Consider the following 26805-nt stretch of genomic DNA (forward strand, 5'->3'; position numbering starts at 1 on the left):
CAATCACATGGGTAAAGGTAATGTTAACATACATATTGATTGGGTTTTATGAGGATATTTGTACCTGATACCCATGACAAAATCTTATAGTGTCTCTAGTGGCTGTATCTGCTGCTATAGTTATAGCGAGCAACATAAATTACACATGTTTTCATCCATCTTTGGCTTAAACTGGACTACTGTATGAGTATAAAATATTCCCAAGGATGCTGTTCCTAAGCCCATGCCTGGCAGCTGTGATGAACTGGATGAGGGCAAACAAACTGAAGCTTAATCCAGACAAGACAGAGATGCTTCTGGTCAGTTAAAAGACAGATCTGGGAATAGGGATTCAGCCTGTGTTAGATGGGGTTACACTCCCCATGAAAACACAAGTTTGAGAGTATTCCTGGATTCATCGCTGAGCCTGGAGGCCCAGGAGTACATTGCACAGTTAAAGCTAGTGTGCCAACTGCGCTCATTCGTGGAGAAGTCAGAACTGGCCATGATTGTATATGCCTTGGTTAAATCCCATTTAAATTACTGTAATGCGTTCTATATGGGACTGACTTTGAAAAGTGTCCAGGATCTTCAGCTGGCCCAGAGAGCTGAAGCCAGGGGGTTAACTGGGGCTAGCTATAGGGAGCATTACAATAACCGTGTTGCAACAGCTCCTCTGGCTGATGGTCTGTTTCTGGTTTTGACCTATAAAACCCTATATGGCTTGGATCCTGGCAATTTGAAGGTCTGTATCTACCTGCATGGGTCTTTTAGGATTTTAAGAGCATCTGAAGAGGCCCTCCTCTTTAGTGGGAACAAGGGAGAACGTCCTCTCAGTGGCTGCTTGCAGACTTGTCCAAATGGAAGAAGAAATCAACAAGGAAAAAATGTTGCTAGTTTTTATTTTTAAAAGATGTATCCTAAACCACCAGTGTTATGATCACCCACAGTTCCTATCTACTGCAATTTCAAGTATATCTACAAATGCGGATTCACAGTCCAACCCTCTGATGCTTCACAATGATTAAAATTTAAAACTTGCAAATTTGTCAAGCTTTGGAAAGATACGTACATTTGCATTACAATGTCCCATAGAAAGGAACAAAGAGATGGAGGAAGGAAGAGAGAATGACACAGAAGCTTAAATCTGCAATGCAAATACAAAGAGCACAAATAGAAATCACAGAACCCTTTCAGGAAGACTCCAGAAGCTTAAATATATATTTGCACTTTCAAAAATTGTGTTCATTTTTAAGATATGAATCCAGCTCTAATGGAACTTTGCAATTTTTGGTAAATATGACAAGCTCTTGCTTCTCTGCAGACTTAGAAATTACTAAGCTTTTGTATCTATGAATAGGTGGCTGTAAATCAGCATATGCACAATTTGCCAATCATGCATCCTGTATCATTTCAGCCATTTCAGATTCAAGAGGCAAAATCACACCAACCCAAAGCATTTGTCAAACTCATTCTCTGAGAGCATAGTGGGACATTTGTTCTCCAATGTATATGTGCATGTTATTATTATTTTTTAAAGAAATGTATGTGTGCTGAAATCATCAGCAAACACACATTGATATTTGGGAGACTTGGTAACTGTATATTCAGTTGAGACTGGGGTGAAGGCCAAGACAAGCAGCCTGAATCATCATCTGTCCTGACTCCAGGAATAATAAAGAGGGCTCTGACTGTGGAGCTAATATAAGATGCTGCAGAAGACAAAGAGCTTGTAGCAGGGTCTGGTGGGATCTCAATGTGCCACAACATTGGACAGATAAATGGGGTCTGTGGGACACAGAAATGACCCTGATGGCTGCACGAAGTGTGGAAGCCACATGTTCCTCAACTCTGGTATAGGCTGTCTTCCATCTATTTGTGTGAATATGTTTCAGTGTTTGTGAGAGCAATCAATCCTTTCTCCTTTCGTATTTCAATAAAACGAGTATTTAAACGGCTATATAAAAATCACCTACTTTTACATACTTGAACTTTTCTTCTTCTGTAACTGTAATTCTAACTACTCTCTGCACATGCTCATGCAGAAATGCGAAGATCAGGAATTACTAATATGACAGAGACAAAAAACGCCTTTTTTTCTTTTTAAACTAAGGGCTGATACAGACCGGCACTTTGTGGATGTCTCCAGGGTGCCATGTTGGCATGCACCGGTCTACATGGCACATGCCATCATGATGCAGCACCAAAGGGGCATCATAAAGCTGTGCCATCGTGGCTATGCCACCCCTCGGAGGGCACCAATAGTAATCAATCCTACGCTCAATTCTATGCTCTAAATGCCCTCCCTCCATCCCAACAACCACTGCCCTGATCACAAAGGGAGAGAAGTGGCAATATATGCTGGACATAATCCCATGTCCTTTTGTGTTGTGTCTTTAGATTGTAAACCTGAAGGTAAAAAAAGGTTTCTTTTTCTTTTTCTTATAGAAGCATCATATAAATATTGATGGTGATGATGGTGGTGGTGGTGATGATGATGATGATGATGATGATGATATCCGTATGTGTAGGTATGTATTCTTCTTTGTGGATCTATCCAACTATCTAGAGAGGAACGCATACCTAAACATACAGGTATGCATCATATAAGAATTATTATTATTATTATGGCTAACATTTCGAAACAGAACATGGAGTGATTTTAATCAAGACAATACAGCAGAGAGACACTTTATGACTCATTTATGCAACACCAAAGTCACAAACCCAGTCTTTCAGGTGCCATTTACCTTTCTCAATCTAATAATGCCTTCCTGTGTCTGGGAGTCTGAGGTGATTTCAAAGATATCCATTCCATCTCCTTCAATAATGTCATAGGATGATTTAGCATTCTCACCAATATCCAGGTCATTTGCTTTAACCCTTCCGACTGGTTCGCCAATGGCAATGTCTTCCAAGACTGAAAAATGATACAAACCTGAAAGAAAGAGACAAAAAGAGATGAAAGCAGCGACAGCGACACTTGCACATTAAATCAGATCCCCAATGTTTTTCTTTATGTCCTTCCTTTTGGACAGGTGGCTGCTTGAGATACAGCCATATTCTCTTACGCTTCCTCGTTTGCACATTACTTACTTACACATAAGCATCGTATATTTACTGAATGGTAATGTGCAGTGCCTTCCGAGAATTTCCTATTTTATTATCATACTTCTATCATGGTGCGGTGTTGTTAACACAAAATATTCTGTTATCTTCAGACACACACAAACACCTTCAAGAAACATGTCAGGCGTTTTTGGATTGTACCTTGATATTTATAGTCTTGCTGCCCATCCCTGCATTATTCAGCTATGAAATCTCACTGTGTTTTCTTTGTTTTGTTTCTCCCAAGGACTTTAGTGTCTTAGGTTTTAAGATGGGAAGGTAACTATGAATTATAGGGGCAGTCTGCTATCAGGGCAAAAGGTGCAGGGTATCTTGATCAGTGACACCAGTCTCTGTAGGCAAATTGGATTAGCCAAGATTTGCAGAAGGACCAGGAGCTGGCCTTTTGTCTTGGGGCTAGTTTACACTTAAGGGTATTATGCACATTGCTGCAGATTTTCACACATTCTCATCCACTGTTAATTGTCTTCACTTTCCTGTGCAAATTTGCATCTATTTGCAGCTATTCACTCTCCCGCTGCCAAAAATGCATAGTTATCTGAATCCACATGAAGCAGATTGCCAGCCCCACATGTGATAATGTGCATTTCAGCAGATTTCTGCCCCTTTTGTGCTGGGTTTGAGCTTAAGGAGTTTTTTTGACGCTCCCCTGCAAAAATGCTCAAACTCTTGAGAATTGCATGTGGCTGGAGCACATTCTTTTTGACTGGAATGAGGAGCATTTTGATTGTGTAGACTATCCCTTGGCATAAGATATTAGCATTTTTTCACAGCATAAAACCTAAGCTAAGGAAGTATACGCTGAAAGCCATGCTGGGAGAAGGGGCAGCACGTCCCATAGAATATGAAACCATGCATTCAAATTGCAAAAGAGAGAGAGAGTCCATCTAAACAGCAGAAATAGGATGATGGTGATGATGATGATGATGATGATGAGAGAACAGCTTGACAGTGGAATAGATTGTCTCAGAGAGTGTGGACTCTATCTCTGGAAGTCTTTAAACAGAGATTGCATGGACTTCTTTCAAGGATGCTTTACTTGTGTACTCTTGTATGTAAAGGTTTCAGACTAGATGACTCTTGTAGTTTCTTCAAACTCTGTGATTCTAAGATTCAAATCAGAGGAATTTCAGAAGCTGCCTTTTAAAAGCTTCAGTGAAACTAGAACAATTTTCCAAGATCATTTGGTCCAGTCTTGATTCACATTCTAGGAAGTCACCCCTTAACTGGCTTCAATTGCATTTGAGCGGAGTATTTCACATTACACCTCAGACTTCTCATTACTTAGGGAAAGAATCAAATTGCTCATTCTAATGACATCTTTCTCTGACTTTTAGTAATGATCTGGAAGCCAGCAAAGCATGGCTAACCTCTGGCTCCTGAACACATCTACAGACTATCTAATTACGCATGCTTCTTGGTAATTCCCTTGTTTCGGCAATGGGTAAGAAGAGGTGAAATTATCGGTTTCAAGACTACTTATCACTGAAACCAATCAGACAAAAGCATGCCTACCTGATGAGTCAGAAAATCTTAAATGGAGGCACAGGAATTGTGTTCTTTAAAAAGAAATCCACTCCAGGGACAAAATATGTTGGTATCATGTTATAGAACAACTGTCATAATTATCATTGTGGGCTATAAACCGCTAAATAGTTATACAGTGCATGTGCTAAAGATGATATAGTTCAGAAATTATACTTAGCATGCATAGCTTCCAAATGGATAAAAAAAGAATCCATTATCCATGACAAGAGAGTCTGCTCAATAAATCAATTATATTCTGTTTTAGCCACAGAACTAAAGGAGAAGGATTTTTTCCCCCTGGAAGATGTCTTTCCATTAACATATTCTGAAGGAAAAAAGGAAATATCTGTGTGCAGAGTGAAGGAGTAGAAATATCACTGTGCTACTAACAGGTTGAGTTTCCTTTATCCCAAAGGGTTGGGATGAGAAGTATTCTGGATTTTGGCATTTTTCAGATTTTGGAATATTTGTATATAAATAATAATAATAATAATAATAATAATAATAATAATAATAATAATAATTTTTACCTTGCCTTTCCATGAAAATGATCAAGGCGGCTTACAATTATACATAATGAGAAATGTTGGAAATGGGACACAAGTCTGAACACAAGCTTCACTGATGTTTCATATACAGCCTATACACTTCTTCTTCTTCTTCTTCTTCTTCTTATTATTATTATTATTATGTGCATGAAACAAAGTTTACATACATTGAACCATCAGAAAGCAAAGGTATCATTATCTCAATCACCCATGAAAAAAGTTTTCATTTTTGTCATGTTTTGGAGTTGGATGTTTTGAGAATTGGATTTTGGAATTCTGTACAAAGGAGGGTCAACCTGTATTTGAAATGAAAGAGAAAATCCAATACGCATAAGAAGCTAATCTACTAGACACATGTATCTGTGGCTGGAAATCACATATCCATGACTGTGGCTGTATCTACACAGTTGAACTAATCCAGTTTGACTCCACTTTAACTATCATGGCTCAATGCTCTGTAATTCTGGGAATGATGGTTTGTTGTGGCACCCGAGCAGCAACACCAGGTGAATTTACACACGCAAACATGTACACAAATGTGAAAACAGAATGGACACACTTGAGCGTGTGGGCTGGACACACCCAAGTGTAAGCAGGTTGCAAAGGCTTGTGTTCTCCCAAAAAACAGCTGCATGCAACTTTTGGCAAAAGAAAATCTGCAACATGCTGTTTCTAAATCTCTGTGAAGGCAATTTGCCATTTCGGGTGATTCAAGACCCTTTGTGTGTGTGTGTGTTTAAAAAATATATACCATAGAAGTCCATCATTTGAAGTTTTGAAATGCAATTGATTTCTTCATTCTCCTTTGTTCTCTCTGTTCAGTACTTTGAAGCCATTATGTCTTGTGTTTCCTTCTGTGCTTACTGCGTAAAAGTAACATATTATGGGCCATGAAACAGAGCATCCATTCGCTCTGTTATATATTCTTTGGTGAATTTGAGGATGAAACATAAATAAGGATCTAATTGACAAACCCCTAAATGGTTTGTTACAAAGTAAAAGCAAACAAAGCTGAATTAGAATGGTATCTTTCAGCAATTGAACCATTTAGTTGCAATTAATACAGGAATCCATGTGTAACACAGATGGTTTAAATTATTTCACCAAGCATTTTCTAAATGCATCATGAAGGATGTATTGGAAAACATATCTACATGTTTCCTTTATGTTCCACATTTTGTAACCCACTGCTTAAAAATGATTTTAGGAACCAGCAAAATGCTGGGACTCCTGCTGTGACCAAGCTGTCAGTACTAAAGGTTCAGAGGAGACATGCCAGCATTACTGGACTACCTGCCTCAGAAAACATGGTGCTACATTTTAAAGTAGGAGCTATTATTCTGTAGGGAATCCAACACATGCTTTCTTGCATGATTGACTGAATTAGAAATGGATAGATACAGAATAGTGACCACTTTGGTTTGGATGCTTTTGAGCGTGTGCAACAAGCAACTTGTGGAACAAACTGTTTTGTGGATAGAAGTCCACCACTTGCACTCGTATTCTGTGGCTCTCTTGCCATGTGAGATCTGCAAAGCCTAGCCTTTAAAAATGAATAATGTTCACTTGAAGGAAAGATGACAATGATACAACTTTATTTATATTGGATCATGAATTAAAACCAATCAATCCACCTATTTCAGTACATAGCGCAGAAGCTGGAATAGGCTAAACATTCCTAATTGGCCCTGAACTGGACAGCAGAGCCTATACTAAACAGAGGGAAAAATACTCAAGTGTCCAGGGATGTAACGTGGAAAACCTTATATCCCACTCCCAGCCATGTCCCTCATCAACAAGAAACTGTGTTTGGCCATATCCAGGGACTGGTATCATGGTTGTACCTTCCCAGCAAAAACCTTGTTCCTACTCCAGAGAAACAATAGTCCATGTATCATTTTAGTAGTTCTGAAACACAGCACTAACAATTTTCTTCTCCTACCCCAACAATTATTCCTTGCTTCTACATTCTTAATATATTAGAATGAACAAATATGATAGAAAAGAACATACTTTGAACATGTGCAGATTTGCCTTTTAGACTTGCAGAACTCCTGACGCCATCATGAAAATGGTAACAAAACAGACTTTGATTCTGCTGTTCTGATGCAATTAACATTTGAGAATAAGCGGTTTTTTGCCACAGGGGTTGATAGGTTGTTACTGATAGGAAGAAAATCAACTCATTTGAAATGTGGTGATGGGAAAGAGTGCTATGGATACCATGGACAGCTAAAAGGTCAAATAAATGGGTCCAACATCAAACCTGAACTCTCCCTAGAAGCCAAGATGAATAAACTATAGACATTATCAAACCAGCCTGGTGTCTCATTGCAATCGTATAATGAAAGGAAACAGAAATATACTGTTTTTGAAAACATTTTTATCACATCTCTCTTCTTTTGCATGACTGCGCTGCTTGGAAAAACTTTTCTTTGCTTCAGTTCTGGCTTTACAGCTCTGAGATGCCCATGAGGAAGCCTAATTCTCCTCCCTCTTCCCCTTGCTATTCCAAAGCAGGCTAACTCTGTGACTGTTAAGTGTATTTATTTTTTTAGTTTTGACGTGTTTCAGTAATTGTGACTACATTTATTGGAAATAAAATATTTTTATTTTTATTTTATTTTTTTCATTTTGCCATGCGTGTGAAAGTACAGGAAAGATAAAGCCTTGGTGAAGAGACAAATACTGATGGGCACACAACAAATTCCACAAGAAAATGCGCAACCATAGGAATCCATGAGAAGCAGACAGGCAGAAACACATGCATCCTCACAGATACTCACAGACACTCTGGTAAAAACCACAATTGCTTTTTCTGCGGAGTGTGAGGAGTTTCCCCTCCCTAGCAAAAAGCTCAATTTGTTCCAAATTACTCTATTTGAATAGAATGAGGAGTATTTAAATTGTGTAGTCAAGCCCTCTGCTTCAGACTACAAAGTACAGCAGAATAGCCCAGCAGGATGCAAAGTCAATTTAACTTAAGCCAGCAGGACATACACTGGAACCATCACAGTAAATATGGATACTTAATTAAAGATTAACAATTAACGAGACCCGGACTTCATTTATACATTTCCTTCTCGTCTCCAATTAGTAATTCTTTTATTTTATTTCCTCAATGACACATAACATTTCATGTTTCAATTCTTAAGATATAACTACCATCCAAAGCGCCATGGAAAAGAATGTGAGAGTGAACAACAAAAGGAAGGTGAGGAGGAAATATGTGATATGGCAGGAGAGGAAGAGTGATACAACTAGCAATACTACAACTACTGTATTTTTTCAAAGCTTTTGCAATACTACAATATCTATTGTCCTTTATTTAAAAGAAAAAAGTCCAGGCCTTGCAGACAGAATAAATAGAAAACAATGGGCCCAGTCAGGCCAAAATAAAGCTGAAAACACATTTATTTTTCTATGATGAAAATACAACGTGTGAATTTTTGACAGAATACATCCTGAACTGGGGGATAGCAAAGTTTGCAAGGTCTTTCTCAAAAAAGGAAGAAAATTAGTAAAATTGCTCCCCTGAGAACAAAGCTGGTGAAGAAATGTATTCCTAGCCAGCAAATCCTGATGCAAATACAACCCGAAAAACTAGAAACCAGAAGTGCCACTTACTTTGTGCAAACTTGGGAGGATTGTCATTGACGTCAGTCAGAGTAATTGTCACGGTGGTCGTTCCAGACAGTCCACCCATGTGCCCACCCATATCTTTTGCTTGGATGACGACAGTATATTCCTCCTTGGCTTCCCGGTCCATATTTGAAAGAGCAGTTTTAATAATAGCTGGAAGAAAAGAAAGGAGAGAGGCAAGAAGGTTAGATCTAAGAGCTAAGGAAGTTTCTTTGAAAATGTAATTATTTGTATTTAGAACTCCAAGCCCCCCACAAAGTTATCATTTCTGTATTTAGTCCTTTAAGGTGTAACTAAAATAGATGATTTTCATATTTTTAAAAAATCTGAATGATCAAGGGGTTGGCTATGGTACAACATGGTACAACACATTCTGCTTCCACCACTTCATCACTGTCTCATGCAGAACAACATTATTATTATTATTATTATTATTATTATTATTATTATTATTATTATTATTATTATTGGCAGGATACAGACAGCTCAAAAAGGGCGGTCTCCTGCCACCCTGGTTTCCTCTGTGAGAGAGCCGCAGCCGCCAAACCATGCGGCTCCATCGCGGAACAAAAAGAATCAACAAAAAGCAGGTTCTTCTTGTGGCGCCTTTGTGATGCCGCAATGCGCCAATGGCACACTGCGGCATCACAAAGGTGCTGGGACATGCAGACGCTAGGCGTCTGTCAGGTTAAAATGGCAGCGCCCTGTGTACAGGGCGCCACCATTTTGATGCCCCCGTCACATGCTAGGGGTGAGGCCAATATGGATGGTGCATCCTCGGCCAACCCCTAGCATGTGACGGGGGTGCCACAAAAGCCCGTCTAAATTGGGCCATTATTATTATTATTACTACTACCCAAAATTGGGACACAAAGAAGCTTACAAATTAAAACAGTACAATTAAAGACATACAAAAGCACAAATTTAAGCAGAAGTAAATTAGTACAATATTAAAACATTACTCATTAAGATAAAAGATGCAATCAAACCCATGTAAATGGTGGAGCACCAAGATGGCACCTGTGGCACGAGGTAGGGATCAGGAGTGTGCAGACACTGCACTCTACTGAGCCCTACAGTCTATACTGGGACATAGTCATGTTAGTCTGGAATATCAAAGGGATTTTGTAGCACCTTTGAGACTATCTTGACAAATAAATTGTAGCATAAGCTTTCATAGACCTAGTCTTCACACTCGAGGAAGCAGACCAAGTCTACAAAAGCTGTCATACACATCATGAGAAGGCACAACACATCAGAAAAGACAACGATGCTAGGAAAGGTAGAAGGGCAGTAGAAAGAGAAAAAGACTGTGAACTAGCTCAATAGACTCAGTCAAGATCACAGCCGTGAACCTGCAGGACCAGAGCAGAGCAGCCGAAGAAAGAAGGTCTTGGAGATGTCTCATTCATAGGGTCACCATGAGTGAAATCAACTTGAAGGCAGTTAACAACATCACTATCAGATATCGCTATGTAGATGGAGCTCTGTCATCATAATTAACATCTCGTGATGTGTCGATTTTTGTGTAAATGAAATAGTCCCAAATTACAAAAGATCATCACAAATATGCAAAACCTAAACCTCTTCCTGCTTGAGTGCAAGGATCAGTCATGTCTATACAGTGGGCCCTTGCTATCTGCTGGGGTTTGGTTCTAGGATTCCTCTCTCCGCCAAGAATACCAAAATCTGTGGATGCTCAAGTCCTGGTACATACAAGGGCATAGTAAAATGGTATCTCTTATATAAAATGGCACAACCAAGGCTTCCTTTATGGGTTTTATATATTTTTGGAATATTTTCAAGCAGTGTATAGTTGGATCCATGGATACAGAAGACTTTTTGCCTGGCAGTGTTTTGAGGAAACAATTCTGAGCAGAAATACATGGTGTGTGTTTTTTTCTTTTTAATCCACAAAAATTGTATCCATCTTTTTTCATGCAAAAGACCCCATTTCTGGAAACACAGATACTGCATTATTTTGTGCAAAAATATATGTGCATAAAGGTGTACATTTATTTATTTTAGGTCAAACTGTATTATTTCTGCAGTGTGGATACAGCCACAATTGTATGTCTTAGCATCGGTTTATTTACAAATGTAGCGAAGCACAGTGGAAGTAGACGCCTAAACTAAGGATTTAATTATTAATGCTGTACTTGCTCCTTCCAAACTACAAGAACTCTGCAAGAATGTCAACTCAAAGTAGAAAACTCTGTTTCTGTCCCTGTCCACTTCAAACTGAAGTGTCTGTAGCAATTGACATCCCTCTTCCAAGATCTGTTCCTCCTCTCCAGAGGCAGAGGAGAGAGATTGCCACTAGTCGTCAAGAAACATTTAATAATATTGTTGTTGTTGCTGTTGTGTTGTTTAGCCAATGACTATCCATTAGTTGCTAGGTGATCAACCTGTCCTGCTTAAGGCATAAGAAAACTCATAATCTAATTGTGATTTGACGATGAGAAATCCCCATCCTCCCGCACCAATCCCATGTTTGAATCATTTTTTAAAAAATGGAATCATTTGTCTGTGAAGGGAGAGCAAGAAGTTCATGTTACGAAATCTTCTTAGCGAGAAGTGAAGCGTTAAGAGTGTCAAGGGAAATGCAATCCACCAGTGCAATGGGCTTTCAAAATCACAGTGCTGGGGGGGGGGGGGGTTTTTTTCCTCGCACGCGAAAAGGGGGGGGGGGGGGAAACACTTCTATCCAGGAGCTTACCCACTTGGAGTTTTCAGATATAGGGTTTTGTTTACATGGAAGCATTCAGAGTTCTACGTTAATAGACTGATATTCATATTTTAAAAGCAGTAATTAGGTAGCACAGAATAAGAAGGTTCACAGTGGAGATCGCGCACCCTTGTGATCATTCGATTGCTTCTTTCCATGTGGCTAAGCAGGGAGCCGGTCTGGATTGCAACAGCCAATAACATTTCACTATATTAAGGTGGAAAGGCTTGCAATCCAGAATTTGGAAGACACCATTAACAGGATCTGAAGGCAGAACACTGGATGTTATCAGAAAAGGGAAATTGGAAGTATAATCCAATGGCAATCCAAATGCAATCATGGGGTTTAACGTTATCACGTGGCAGACTACCACATGCAATTTCGGGTGATGGGAAGTCAGTCCGAACGCAATCATGGGGTTTCACGTTATTGCGTGAGAGGTGATCACACGCAATTCCGGGCAATGGCAAGCTATTTTGGAGCAATGGGAAGTCAGTTCGAACATAATTCGAATTCATGCAAATTCGCTGAACTAGCGAATTCATGTAAATGCATTCTGGCCCCACTTTCTTTTCATTCGAAATCAAGATAAATTCCTCCTGTGTGATAACGTCCACTGCGTTCTGGTCCTCTATACAGTTTGGGTGTGGGAAAAAGACACACTCTTCCAGCACTATGATTTGATCCAACTTTCTCTCCCCTATTTTCCTGACACCCCCCCCCCTGCAATTAGACATTATTTACTAAGTATTTCTACTTTTTGTGTTTATCATGACCAAAGGTCACTCTTTTAATACAGAAAATGATGTTCACCCTAATGGACAAATAATCACCCAAGCAGCACTGTTAAAATGATAACTACTGTCACATTTCACAGCAGCTACAATTCATTTGTAGTTGGAGGACTCACATTCCTCCCTGACTTTTCAAATACATGATTGATGCTGTCAACATAGAGTGACAGCAACATATGGAGCTTGGGGTACATGAAGATATTTAATAATTTTAAAGGGAGGGTTACAAAAAAATGATTAAGATCCCAGCTTTGGCATCTCAGACTCACCAGAGCCAGAATTTCTCAAGGCATTTGACAAAAGCTCATGCATAATCTTATCACATCCTTAGTGAGAATGCTGTGTGATTCTTTTATTGATAAGAATTTCAAAAAATCATATCTTTCATGTGATCTAGCAGGAGGAAGGAAAACTAAGATTCATAGGGGGGAAAAAAACAATGGGGGATAATGTAAAACTGACAAATTCACCTGTCCAGGCAGAAAATTTAAGCACTTTACATTTAAACTATAGCTACAAATATAGTGGTCCTGTTTGCATAAGAGGATGCTGAAAAGTCAAGGGAAATTACAAATGACATGCTGTCACTGTCAGTCTCTTGACAAAGTGCATCAATCAGGGCCACAAAATAAATTTCAGTAACTCAACAGATTGTGCAAAATCAGCTGAAGTTGTCTTTACCTAGTTTTGGATAAACATTTCTGTTCCCAAAATGCCCAGAGCTAGTCTTCTTCTGGGGAATGAGTAAGCACCCATTTGGGTCAGCTACAAAGAAAGTCATTTGGGATGCTGAGCATTTTAAATGATAGATTGGAGAAATTAACTCACTGAAAATCCAATATGAATGCTAGCGCTGCACAATTCACAGTTTCCACTAATCTTTGCTTCTTCCTACATGTCAAACTTTTCATAAAGAAGAATCCTTAGATAAAGGGCAGGCAGTGGAATCCGTAATGATGTGGGACACTCCAAAGATGACACTCCAAACTTAAATAAGACTAGAGCCATCAGGGCTCTTAATATATATAGTCCCTTATCCAACCAGAATGAAGCCTTCAACTCAGTCTCCCTTTGGTCCCATCCACCAGCCAAGAATTCAAACCTTATTGGTTTGTGCTTCCTACCCTTTCTGAAGCCCATGAAAACAACACAGGCTGCTGGAAAAGAGAAGCACAACTGATGTGCCAAAATATGGCAACCCATTGCTCTGATCCACTGTAGGCCTGCAAAACAAATCCCAAGTAGGTTGAGGAGTGTTGTTTTTGAAGATCAACTGCATCCTTCTGAGACCCAGAACAAATTTGTTAGAAGTACTGTCTTTTTGCTGTTAAATCATACATTAAACATATTAAACTCAGGGTTTTGAAAATCTTGGGCAGTACTTATGAATGAATGGAAGATAATTCTCAAATTCTTAACATGGAGAATTGTGTATGAACTCTGAGGGACTTTAATTATTGAAAGACCTCACATTCATGGATGGCGTTTTCAGTTTCACAATAACATCAGTAAAGTCAGCTAGGAAATTTGGTGCATATTAAACTTTCTTACTTACTATTATACCATACCCTGCATAATATTATACCTATATGGGGCAGCAGGTAGTTTCTTGTTGTTATTAGGGTTTTTTTAAGTTAGCATTTTACTTACAAAAGATATATTAATTAGATTTTGATAATATATTGCTAATAAATGAAAGAATAATTAGCTATTATGCCAAGCACTTGGCATGCATTCCACCTCAGCTAAACTTGTCTTTCTTTATCACCAATGCTCACATTAAAAAATAGAAGGTCCCATTTTATCAGTAAGTATATATTTGAGATAGCATTACAGAATCACAATTTGTGGCAGATGGGGAGAACACTCTGCCAAATACATGGTTAGCAGTGAAAAGTAAAACCTATAAAAATCAGAAGCCATACATTTTGTTCCATGTTAGCTCCTTTTATTTAAGCAGTCATTTCCAGTGTCATCTGTCTGATATCATCAGACAAATGGAATTATGTGGATATTCCTACATTACTTTTCACATCATTTGATGCCAGTTGAAGAAGAAAGGAAATGGAGCAGAAAGATGGGGGAACCTCGGAAGAAAATTGTTTAATGTATCTAACTTTCAGACTAAATTTGAGTCAGACTGTACTATAATCAAGAAGACGCTCAAGAGAGTTCATGAACTCATACAGCCATTAATCTCTAGGTTTTTGTGGGGGTATTCAGGCTGTGTGGCCATGTTCTAGAAGAGTTTCTTCCTGACGCTTCGCCAGCATCTTTCTCTGAAGATGCCAGCCACAGATGCTGGCGAAACGTCAGGAAGAAACTCTTCTAGAACATGGCCACACAGTCTGAAAAACCCACCAAAAACTATGGATGCCAGCCATGAAAGCCTTCGACTTCCCATTAATGTCTGGTCCAGTGAATGAGAAACTCGGGTGGATTTGGGCAAGTGTGTGTTCATTAACAAATTATTATAGCTAGCTCAACATCTGGAATGGCCAATGATCACCATATTTAATATTGTTTGGCATGGGTTGGAAAGGCTCCCAAAAATTGTGTCATTGGGTGAGCAAAAGTAAATCTTGCATACACAATTATGAGACCAAATTCTTCCTTCCCCATCCATCATATCCATTTTGAAAAGGTAAGTCTTGGCTGAGCACCTAGCAATAACATACTTTGCAAAATGAGATTGCTAATGCCCCTTGGACCAACCTGTCACTTTCATCTTTCTTGTACTCATTGTTTTCCTCAACACAGAATCATAAGTTAAGAGGATGCCTCATGGGCCATCCATCCATCATGTAGATGTCTTCTTAAGAAGCAGAAGATCTTTTAAAAAGAAAGGTAAGAAAAGCTCCCCATCCAAATAGTGCTAATTCTCACTATAAACATGTTTCAATGCATAGCAAATGATACCTAGAACCTTAACAGTTAAGGACTCAAAGCCCTCGTCTTGGATGGGTGGATCTCTCAGTGTTGATTTCTTCCACATTCATTAAACGAGGAACCCAAGTTCTTTCTACTGATTTTATGAAAAAAACGCATTTTAATAAATACCTATACATAATAAATTGAAACCATATTCTGCCGGATCTGTAACTCTAGACACATAATAGCCACATTATTTCTCAAAATGAAAATAGCGTTATCTCTGCTGTAAATAGAACAAATGATACATACTCAGTATGAATTATAGTTTTGAGGGCCTAGTAAGAATCTACTAGTAGACCACAAGTTGAACATGAGTCAACACTATGATGCGGCAGCTTAAAAAGCCAATGTGATTCTAGGCTGCATCAATAGAAGTATAGTGCCTATATCAAGGGAAGTAATAGTGCCATTCTATTCAGCTGTGGCCCTTGACATCTCTTCCAACTTTATGATTCTATTATTATTATCAGTAGTAGTAGTATGGTTTTTATTAATTTCAAGGAGGGGAATGAGGAAAATTTCCAGCGGACTGCCTTGTAAATCTGCATCGAGCAGCAACACCTCAGTCTGACTCGTAAACAACTGATCTTTACCCTAAGCTAATCTCATTTGTGTTCTATTTTCCTAACTGCTTTTGATGAGTTCTGATGGAAATGATGCATCTGCCTTCTTTCTTCATTAAATTTTCTGCCCCTTTATGACACAACCAATTTCATTTAATGGAATCAAAGCAGAGTCACCACTTTAATTCTAGGATAGTAACTTTGACACCTCTACTCTACATCTCCCCCCCCTCCACCATTAAAAATGGAGTCCCTTTCCCCTTCTCATTAGTAGACTTCAAATATTTGAGCAGTTATTTAATATCTTCCCATAATCACCTCTTACCTAATGTACACAAATTAAATCCTTATCCAGCTAACATTGCACATGATATTCTACTATGTCTCTAACCTTCATACAGATCCCTTTTCTTCTCCTAATGAAAGGACTCACATACCTTTGCAATATTCCCCCAGCAGAATCTGAAAAATGCATACCGCAGAGCCAAAAACAAAACAACCTTGAAGTATACCCAAGATTCATAAAGTAAATAGTGACAGAAGTTGAAGATGGAAAAAAAAAAGGGGGGGGAGGAAGAAAAATTTTAAATGGGCAGAATTTAAATTATAGAGAGGTAGCTGACTTCTTCTGTCAAAGATATATCTCCCTAGTTTCTGGAAACTGAGATTTTGCTTAGTGAAGTTACAGTTTTGAACTGTTCCTTGGGAAAGGAAAGGGCATAAATAAAGTCATGTACTCAAAGGTGACAGTGAAACATTTTTTACCCTTTACAAGTTCAAATGAAGTGCAGGTGACCAGAAATAAGAGATATGTATTTTCAAGATAACTTTTGTTGTTCATTTTAAAAGAATTTATCTTAGATTGCATTTGTATAAAATTATATTTAAAACAACATCATCGTACAGAATAAACTGCACTGCAGAGAATATCTACATGGATCAGGAAGCTGTGTTATAAATGGGAATGGAAAGACCATTCAATATATATATATATATATATATATATATATATATAGGGCCATACATTTCTCTAAAGATTAAATAATCTTTTTAAAAACATACCAGAATGGAAAACACTTTGATAGTATTAAAAAGTAAATCTGTTGTACAGTGGGCCATTGGTATCTGCTGGGGTTTGGTTCCAGGACAACTCATGGATACCAAAATCCATGGATGGTCAAGTCCCATTAAATATAGTGGTTTAGTAAATGGTGTTCCTTATATAAAATGTCAAAATCAGGGCTTGGTTTTGGAATTTATATGTTTTTTAAATATTTTAAAGTCATGGATGGCTGAATCTGTGGATAAAGAATCTGTGGATACAGAGGGCCAACTATAGTCTGCTGCTAGCCTAAGAACTGTTTCAGGGTTTTACAGCTTAAACCCAGTTCCTCCTGGAAACTTTAACTGCTGAAGATTGGACAGTCCCTTTCTAATGTGCTCCATTTAATAAACAGCCTTCCTCATTATGCACCACTTTCATGTTCAGATTGGTCTCATGGTACATGGTCTCAATTGCACACCTGTGCAACCACACTGCATTTAATGGATTTGCTCAGATATTACTAAGGGTATTTCTGGGAGTTAATGAGATTGCAAAGATGACCTTGTACACATTTCTGGGTTAATACAAACAAAATGTAAGCCAGAAAAGAAGCCAGTTCACTCTCTCAAAACAGTTCTGGTGACACAAAGCTGACAATCAGTGAAGAGACGAAAAAGAACTTATGCAATGCAGAAGTAGAATAATTAAAAGTTTTATCAGGAAATAAGTTCCAACTGATATTCATAAAGGCTACTTTTGATTAAGAATTGGTATGAAATATGCATTGATTTGGTTAGAGTGGACCAAGACGACCCATTCACTCATAATGACCGGCTTTTATATTAGAGGGGAAACCTGCCAGGTACCTTATGAAACTCATAATCCTTGGACAAGGAACAATCTAAAAACCATGGGATGTTGGATGCTCATCATTATTTATTTATAGAAAACCAGCTGATTCATGATTCTATATTTTCTGATATGATTTTGAAACAAAGTCTTGTGAATCACATCAGAGGACAGCAAGTCTCAACTATGGACAGAAGAATACGTCCGATCCTTGCCAGATGGGACTTAAAATCTATCAGTTCATTGTATCATTATATCCTCTGTATGTATATAAAGAATATTTGAATTTCATAAAATTCTCAACATGAAACATTTCCTCAATATTTCAATATGTCATTGTGGGGGGAAAATAGTGAAGTGCTGCATCAACTCTTGCATGAAAATGAAGTCTATGGCTTCTTTTTAACATGAGTAACAAAAGGGATTTCTGGAAGGGGGGGCATGTTCCGTATTAGTTGATGTAGAATACTGGCCATGCCCCCCCCCAAAAAAAAATGAGATGAGGGCGTCAAAATGGCAGCACAGTGTACAGACTGGCATTGCCATTATGACGTGCCACCACATAGGAGAACAGATCCCACCTCAATATTAGGAAGAACTTCCTGAGAGTAAGAGCTGTTTGACAGTGGAACACACTGCCTTGAAGACTGGTGGAGACTCTTTCTTTGAGGGTTTTTAAACAGAGGCTGGATGGCCATCTGTCGGAGGTGCTTCAATTGTGTGTTCCTGGATCGCAGAGGGTTGGACTGGATGGCCCTTGAGGTCTCTTCCATCTCTAGGATTCTATGAAATCCAGCTGTACTGGGATTTGGCCAGTGTGGTTAATGCCTGAATTACCTACCAGTTAGACTACTAATTAAATGTGCTATTCAAGAAACTGTCTCTGAAAAATGTTCAGAAACAACAATTTGAAAAAGTGCACTGCCCAGACTATTGTCTATAGTGTGTGCTTGGAGACCACACATTATTGCTGTATTGGCTTCCAATTTGTTCAGTTTAGCTTCAGTTCAAGGTGCTGTTTTTGTTCAACGAAACACTAAAGAGCTTGGGCACAGATTCTTTGAAATACAATCTCTTCCTGTCTGAGCCTTCCCAAAATCTGACAATTTTAAAAGAATCACTATTGTGTTTCCTGTTGTGTTTTTTGAATGTTATACATCACCTTGTGACCCTCGTTGGGTGTAAGGTGATAAATATCTTTTGTAAAATGATGACACATTGAACTTCATTTGATCCAATGGGGTTAGTAGTCTAACTGGATTTAGGCCAAAAAGAGACCCCATACAGACAGGCTGCTTCAGGTCACTTTGAAGGTATGCTGTTTAAATGATGCATGTGTCCTAAGAGTCTGGAAGCTGCGCCAAGCCACGATCCAGTATTAAGGACTGGAGCATGGTTTTGGCATAACTTCTGGGCTCTTAGGATGCATGCATCATTTAAACAGCATACCTCCAAAGTGACCTGAAGCAGCTTTATTTTGGCAGTCTGTATGAGGCCAGAGTTAGGCTGAAGTCCATTAACACTACGTTTAGTAACTAATGAGCTTATAATCCTGATTCAGAATTACTGATTACATTTCTGCCCTATTGAAAGAAAACTTTCATGCCCACTATATACTCGGAAGTAAGTATTATTAGATCCAGCGTTGGAAAATGACATGAAGGCATGCAACAACGATATATTACACATTTCCCACATTTCAATTACAACTGGAATACTGGGCTATTTTGGTCCCATCTCCAGAGTTATTTCCAGTTCTAATTATCTTCATTGTTGTTTCCTATATGTTCTGTTGCACTAGTTAGTTCTAGACAGGTTGCTAAAACGGCTCGTAATGTTCTAAATGCAGACACACTGGAGATACATTGTAAGCGCTACATTAGAAGCCAAGAACCACAGACATGAGATAATGATACCATTGCAAGCTCCACAGCTAATGAACTCAGAAACAGAGCTTTCCAAAGACACACTTTTGAAACCTAGCCGTGGCAATACTAGGATACAGCCCCTCAATGGGTCATGAGAAGCCTGTGGCTGAACCAGGCATTATTGTGAATAATGTGGTACAAGGAGATTAAGGAGTTATTAGTTCTGGATCAGGAGTTGAATCTAATTAAAAATAAAAAATAAACATTCACTGGCAAATCTCCTTAGGAAAAGAAATGGGAAACACTTCTTTAAAACTTTGCAAAGCTATTATCTCTAATGGGGGAAAAATCTGAGGCAGGGCTAAATCTCAGACTTCGCTTTCATTTCTCTTTACCAGAATGGAGAGGGGGAAAAGCATCTCTTTGCAGAGCAGATATCATGCATGCATAAAATCCAGTGCACCATCCTTGGCAACTCCTGTTTAAAAGATTAATTCAATAAGATCATTTTACTATACCAGTGTATCTAATGGAATTTGAGCATCCATGGATTTTGGTATCCACGGGGGGGGGGGGGTATCCCGGAGCCATTAAAATTTGGAGACTCTGAAGATGGCATTATTTTATTTCCTGCCTGGAATTGTTCATTCATTCTATACAAGGTTTTTTGTTTTTAAGTATTCATTTTTTCTGTTCTTTCATATGTATGCAACCTTCCATTTGCTATAATTTTTACATTATTTTTTGAATTCCTATGAAATGCAAAAAAGTCAAGTGCAGCCTGACTTCTTTTTCTCCTCCTGTTCCTCCTCCTCCTCCTCCTCCTCCTCTCTCTCTCTCTCTCTGTCTCTCTCTCTCTTTTTCTTTTGGTCACCCCATGTCTCCATAACAGAATGAGGTGTCACTTCAGATTATGTGCCATTATGATAATTGTAATTGTAATAATGACTTTTGTGATTTAGTACCCATCCTGGCACCAGCTGAAAAATGAGAACAATTTCTGAGCAACTTCGAGTAATCAGCCACAGGGGAAGAAACTGCAAAGAGGTCTGGAAGCCCATGAGTTATTACGGAATATATATCATTTGCATGCCTTTATAAATGATATTAAAAAGCCAACTTATCAACAAGGAACCCACGCACACAAATAAAGTTATAACCTCCCAGGAAAGTGGCAGGCAATTGCTGTGATTTATGGAGGTTTTAATGACTGGGTCCAATGTGGAGGATCCATCCCTAATTTAGTGTCATAGTACACTGAATTTATATTGTATGACAAGCTGTTCATTTTGAGTTTTTCTGCTCCTTAAGGGGAAAAAAAAATACTTTCTAAGATCCCTTAGTGTTTGCAAGCACACAGACAGAATAAAGAATCTTGTCCATTGATGAACAGACCATGACAAGAAAACAACTGACAAACTGGGATAATAAAATTTGTCCAAATATATGTAGATACACTGTACATCTGTTCTTGTTGTTCTTGCAGTTGCGTCCCCTCAAACAGTTTCTGATTTATGGAAACACTAAGACTGCTGCCACACTGCAGAAATAAAACAGTTTGACATTATGTTAATTATTCTGACTTAGTGCTATGGAACTCTGGGATTTGTAGTTTTGTGAGATATTTAGCCTTCCCTGTCAGAGAGCTCTGGTGCTCGACCAAACTGCAAATCCATACCATTGCATTATGGAAGTTAAAGTAGTATCAGATTGCTTTATTTCTGCAGTGGGGCAGCAGCCTTTGGAAACCTCATTATAGGTGGAGAAGGGAGTTGTCACTGCCTTCCTCTGATGCTGAGACTCTATGGCCTAACCAAAGTCCCCACAATGGGTTTGCTTGGCTGAGCATGGTTTCCAGGAGTCTTAGTCCAAAACTCAAATGACTATGCCATTCTTAAATATAACACTCAAATAATCATATATGATTATATATATGAAATGCACCAAATGTGTATCAACTGTGTTGCCTTCTTTAGTGGTCTGAAAAGGTTTCACCCACAATTTATTATATTCAAAGCAAAACGACAAATACTGTTCCCTCTTCTATACAACAATTGCAGCATTGCTGAATCCCTTTGCCTACAGTCACTGTTAACCAACCATATCAGTGATTGTCCCTTCATCTGACATATATTCAGATTTATAACATCTAATGAAATAGGCAGGGTGGGGGAACCCACAGAATTTAGATTAATGCAAGAATAAGCCTTGCAAGGGCTTGTATCTTAGGAAGATGTCCTACATCTCTGTTCCATCCAGCCATCTCCCAGAACCTTCTGCAGCATGGTCAATAATGATAGGATCCAGGATCTGAAGTAAACTATATCTGGATAACTAAAGGTTGAGCTTGTTTGGTCTATTGTGCCTATTGTTTCTTGGGGGATTTAAACATTAAGTTATGCATCGCCCTGCACTAGACATTCACCTTGTAAGCTCTCACATTCAAAGTTTGGATTATGGCCCATGACCAAGGTGAGGAATGTCTACGGATGGAAGAGAAAATCACACTAACTGGGATTCTTTAATAGTTCATCCCATTTCCCTCCTATGTACAAAAGTACACTCATAGTGGTTTCAACTGGCAGAAAATTCTGTGCATTAGACACTTTTTCTTTAATTTTTCAAACCACACAAAAGTAGATGTGTGCATGACTCATCGGGTGTATTTTTGAAAAATGCTTACAAACATAATATGGTCAATGGGGGACCCCCAAATCAATTGGTCTGCACCCTGCAAATCCCTGCATTTCCATGAAGGATGAAGAGAAGTAACCAAGCCACTGGTTACAGGTGCAGGTAGGGTTCTGAGAAACAATGAAATTGGAACTGACAGATTTTCGCATCCTGAGGCATGTCTGCACCTCTTTCACTTGCTCTTGTAAACAACAATGCTATTCAAACTGCAAAACTGTTCAGCTCCCAGAGATGCATCCAGAATCCTATATCATCTGCATGTTTTATGCATGCCATGCCTCTGGAAGGTTTAATTTAGAATGTCACAAACCGCTGGAACCTGTAGCTACACTTGATCTATTACTTCTGGCTTTCTAAATTGCACATATAAAAGTGTCCATGCGGCATACAAGATATTATCATACCTACTTTTTGCAAATGTTGAGATTATAGAAAAATAAAAAAGCCAGTAGCATATTTCTTTTTTAATGCTGTTTTTGAAAGTGTTTGTCCTCTAAACAGGTGGCTTCTTGAGGAACCTATTGCATTGTGCTTGAATGCAAGGGTTTTATGTTCCTGTATAACTGCAGGCATATTGAATTCTTCCCCACAAAACTGTCTCACTTCCATCCCTTTGATTTGAACTTTTTAGAAAGAATTCCTAATTACCTTATATACATGACTATAGGTTGAACTCCTGCACAAGTTGTGGACAGGTTTTGGGGGCAAAATTATGGATTTTTATATGGACCATGGACAATTTGAGGGTAAAACCTAGGAGCATGTAACATGATGAAGCAAAGGAAAGCGATCCTTTGCAAAGAACTTGCAAAATTCAGGTAGGCATACCTTTTGCACTCACACTAAAGGCTGGCTGGATGAGAGAGTAGAAGGGGCTCAGTGCCTTTTACCAGAGGATGGGTCCTTTATTAAAAATAGTAAGAGTTATTGTGCAGTGCATGGATAAATTGACTCAGATCGCCTGAGTCATTTTTGGAGTACCATTTCTAGACTTATATACAGTAAACATCAAGGTGAAGCTGAAATAGATACCAGCCACCAAAACTGGAACCCATTACCCTCTGAATCTGTTATAGCCACTGATGGAACTGTTTATGTTTGTCGATTTTAAGGTATGTTTTAAATTGTTATTTTAGAGGGTTGGGATTCTGGAATACAGGTCTGTATTGTTTTAACTTGTAAGCCGCCTTGGTTGTCTTGGACAGAGAGGTGGGATAGAAATAAAAATTTCTTTCTTTCTTTCTTTCTTTAACAGTGACAAGCAAAAGCACCTCTATGTAGTCTTCACCTGGGAAACCCTATGAAATTCATGGGGTCTCCATAAGTTGACAGGCAATTTGGAGATATGTACACACACACACAAATCTGGAAGTATTTTATGTAAAAGATTATAGAAAGAACCAGTCGCACAAGTACAAATCCAATGTAAAACACATCTGTTTGTCCAGTGGATGCTAAACCTAAGGAGTGGCTGAAAAATTATAAGGACACAAGGACTCACCCACAAAGAGAAAGAGTATCACCAATGGAGAAAATCAAGCAAACACCATGTTAACATATTTCTTACACAAGAAATACCTACTACATACTGAGAATTCGGAAAGGCGCAGAATAGAAGACGAGTTTTAACTGATTATTGAAAAAGCCCTTAGACATTGTTTCCTGGACCACAATTCATAACAAACAACTCAGATTATTCTGCTTTGTATTATAGAAATCTTCAGAATTCACGGCCTTGGCTATTGTGACTATAGTCATCATGCAATCCTTGTTTTTCTTCTTGCCTGCAAAATAAGGGACTGTCAAGCATCTAGATGAATATGATATATGGTTAGGAAGTAAGGTATGTTGCGAGGGGGGATTTAGTTGACTCTGAATTCTATGCAGTGTTTCATGGATTCTAGAACAAGAGCTGGATGCTAATGGCTACAGCAAGGAAACGGGATATTTCTGAATTGTATAAGTGTGTTCTACACATTAACCAGCACTTTTTAAATGCATCAATATTTGCATGTGTGTGTATTTCCTCCAGAAAATATGCATATTATATGTATCACCGGCACCAGCACCAAATCCCTTCTGATCTTTGAACCTAAGCAGGGTCAGCCTTGTTTAGTACTTGGATGGGGTATATTTCTGAGGAAGGAACTGGCAAAACCAACTCTGAATAATCCTTGTTTAGTAAATCCCTATAAAATTCATGGGGTTACGATGGGTTGACATATATCCTGAAGGTATATATGCATACACACGCACATATACATGCATTTCACCCTATAAAATATGCATTGTGACATGTTGTCACCCTTCCTAATAGTGTACAAATTGGAATTTCATTATTCACCGGCTTCTATATTTGCAGATGTTTCAACACAGTTCTTGGCTCAGAGAATGTGTGTGTGTGTGTGTGTGTATGTGTATATATATATATATATATATATATATATATATATATCACAAATTTTGAAAGAAAATAAACATGGTGTGCATTGTGTGCAAATGTGCAAAATTTCATGCAATTTTTTTTTAAATGGGTTGATTTAAAAATAGGACAATGTGTGAAAGTTATATGGATTAAGTTCCTTTTAGTGATTTCCTTCCCATTGTGAGAAGTAATTCAGTGATTTCCTTCCCATTGTGAGAATTAGTTTAGTAATTTTCTTCCCATTGTGAGGTCTTCAAAAGCTATCTGGTTTTCAAAGTCGATTTGCAAATCAGGATGCAATCCACACAAAATTTGCACATGGGTGTTTTATGCTGAAAGTAGCTTTTACCTCTTCTTTTTTGCACAGAAAACATCATTTTCTGAATAGGAAAGGATATTTCAACTGTTTACTATCAAAACTACCCATGTGCAAATTTTGCATAAAATGTCCCTAAGTACAGTATTTTCTATGGAGGAACAACCTTTTTGTGCAGGAGATATTTCTACATAGAAATATCAAGCACACACAATTTTGTACAGAAACCCCAAACAGCAAATATTGTGGGTTCTTGATACTTAGAAAACATTTTGACTTTTTAAATGAAGATTATTTCCATTCCTGGGCTGGATTTTGAAGTTTCATATGATTCCAAAACCAATTCTAGAGCACGAAATGCTAGAATTATATTTTAGAGATCTATCTCCAGATTTATTTTCATTTTGTTTTTGCAACCTGATCCTGTTCCCTGTTGTCTTTTTTTTCCCAGTGAAAAACACACCAAAGAGGGGAAAACAACAACAAATCAGATATACAAAATAATTACTATGGCATTGGTTAGGATTGCTTTTAAAATTGTTTGCACATCTTAATTGTATTTGTTAGATATAAATGCAAGCTGCCTTGAGTGTATTTTTGTGAAAGGGGAGCACAATATTGGTTCCATAAAATAAGTAGCTTGGAACAGCTTTGATGACCCTAATTTATTTCAGATGATTCTTTGGAGGTTGATTTGGAAACCTTGAATTACAAGGAACTAGATAAACATTTTTAATAACTAGAATAGGGAATAAATAATAGGAGGGATTCCACTTGAACACCAGTAAAATGGGAAAACAAAGTATGTGTTTTTCCATTGAACCTCAAGTCTTCCATTGTATGATTTTCTGTGTATGCACACACACATGTTCCATGTCAATAATCAAATAAAGATTTAGCAATCTGCCAAGGAAGCCAGTGTACCTATGAACATTACACCCAAAAGACACAAGGAGATTCAAACAAAGCCTGTTAAAATCTAGTTGTTTCCAGTGATAATAGTGAGACTTTGACTTGGTCTTTTCTTCTGTGTCACTCTCGGTTTTCTCAGTAGCATTAGTAAATAACCCTTTTCTTCTTTTCATCTTTGTACTTTGTCAAGCCTTTCCGAGCAGCACTGGAAGTGAGTCAGATACTTATGCTCTACAGATTGACTAATGTTGACAGCCACCTACCTACGCATTAGGTTTAAACGCAGCGAACAAAGCCGCACATTAGAAGCAGCATTTCTTTCATATCATGTAACCTAGGGAAAGCTGGCATTCACAGAAGCACCTACCTGTATGTGGTTCAACTGAAAAGTAAGGCTGCCCTTCCAAGATACTATAGACCAGCTTGGCACTGTTTCCGTAAACAGGATCGTCAGCATCAGTGGCTGTCACTTTAGTCACGTAAGTACCTAAAGAAAAAGAAGAAAAGAAGCTGGTTGAAAATCTCAGCCTTCATAATATACGTCTGCAAACCTTAAGGAAAAATCCAACCCATGGTCCGTACTTTCAAATATTAAGTCACTGCTGATAGGAAAAATAAAAGTGTTATCTCAACAGTAAAGAAAGAGCAGATACCAAAGTAAGCAAGCCCCTTCTCAAACAGTCAAAAAAATAATAATACCAAAAACTATTTTATTTCATATAGTGCATTATTTTGTAAGAATATTTCAGATAAATATAAAATTTTGGGTCCATTCATAGTGGGAGGCTTTTATGCTACTATATCATCATCATCATCATCATCATCATCATCATCATCATCATCATCATCATC

At 38.2% G+C, this 26805-nt stretch overlaps 1 protein-coding gene across 1 annotated transcript in view; it reads right to left on the reverse strand.

Annotated features, from left to right (window-relative positions):
* The window catches only part of CDH8 (cadherin 8), a 170621-nt gene that overhangs the window by 62117 nt on the left and 81699 nt on the right, over positions 1-26805 (reverse strand). The window contains exons 3-5 of the mRNA XM_042438309.1: positions 26321-26440; positions 8811-8978; positions 2730-2917 (exon numbers count right to left, since the gene is read on the reverse strand). Coding sequence (XP_042294243.1) covers positions 2730-2917; positions 8811-8978; positions 26321-26440 — 476 coding nt within the window. The remainder of the gene's footprint in view (positions 1-2729; positions 2918-8810; positions 8979-26320; positions 26441-26805) is intronic.

This window comes from Sceloporus undulatus, chromosome 8, assembly GCF_019175285.1.
Source record: "Sceloporus undulatus isolate JIND9_A2432 ecotype Alabama chromosome 8, SceUnd_v1.1, whole genome shotgun sequence".
In the NCBI taxonomy this organism is placed as follows: domain Eukaryota; kingdom Metazoa; phylum Chordata; class Lepidosauria; order Squamata; family Phrynosomatidae; genus Sceloporus; species Sceloporus undulatus.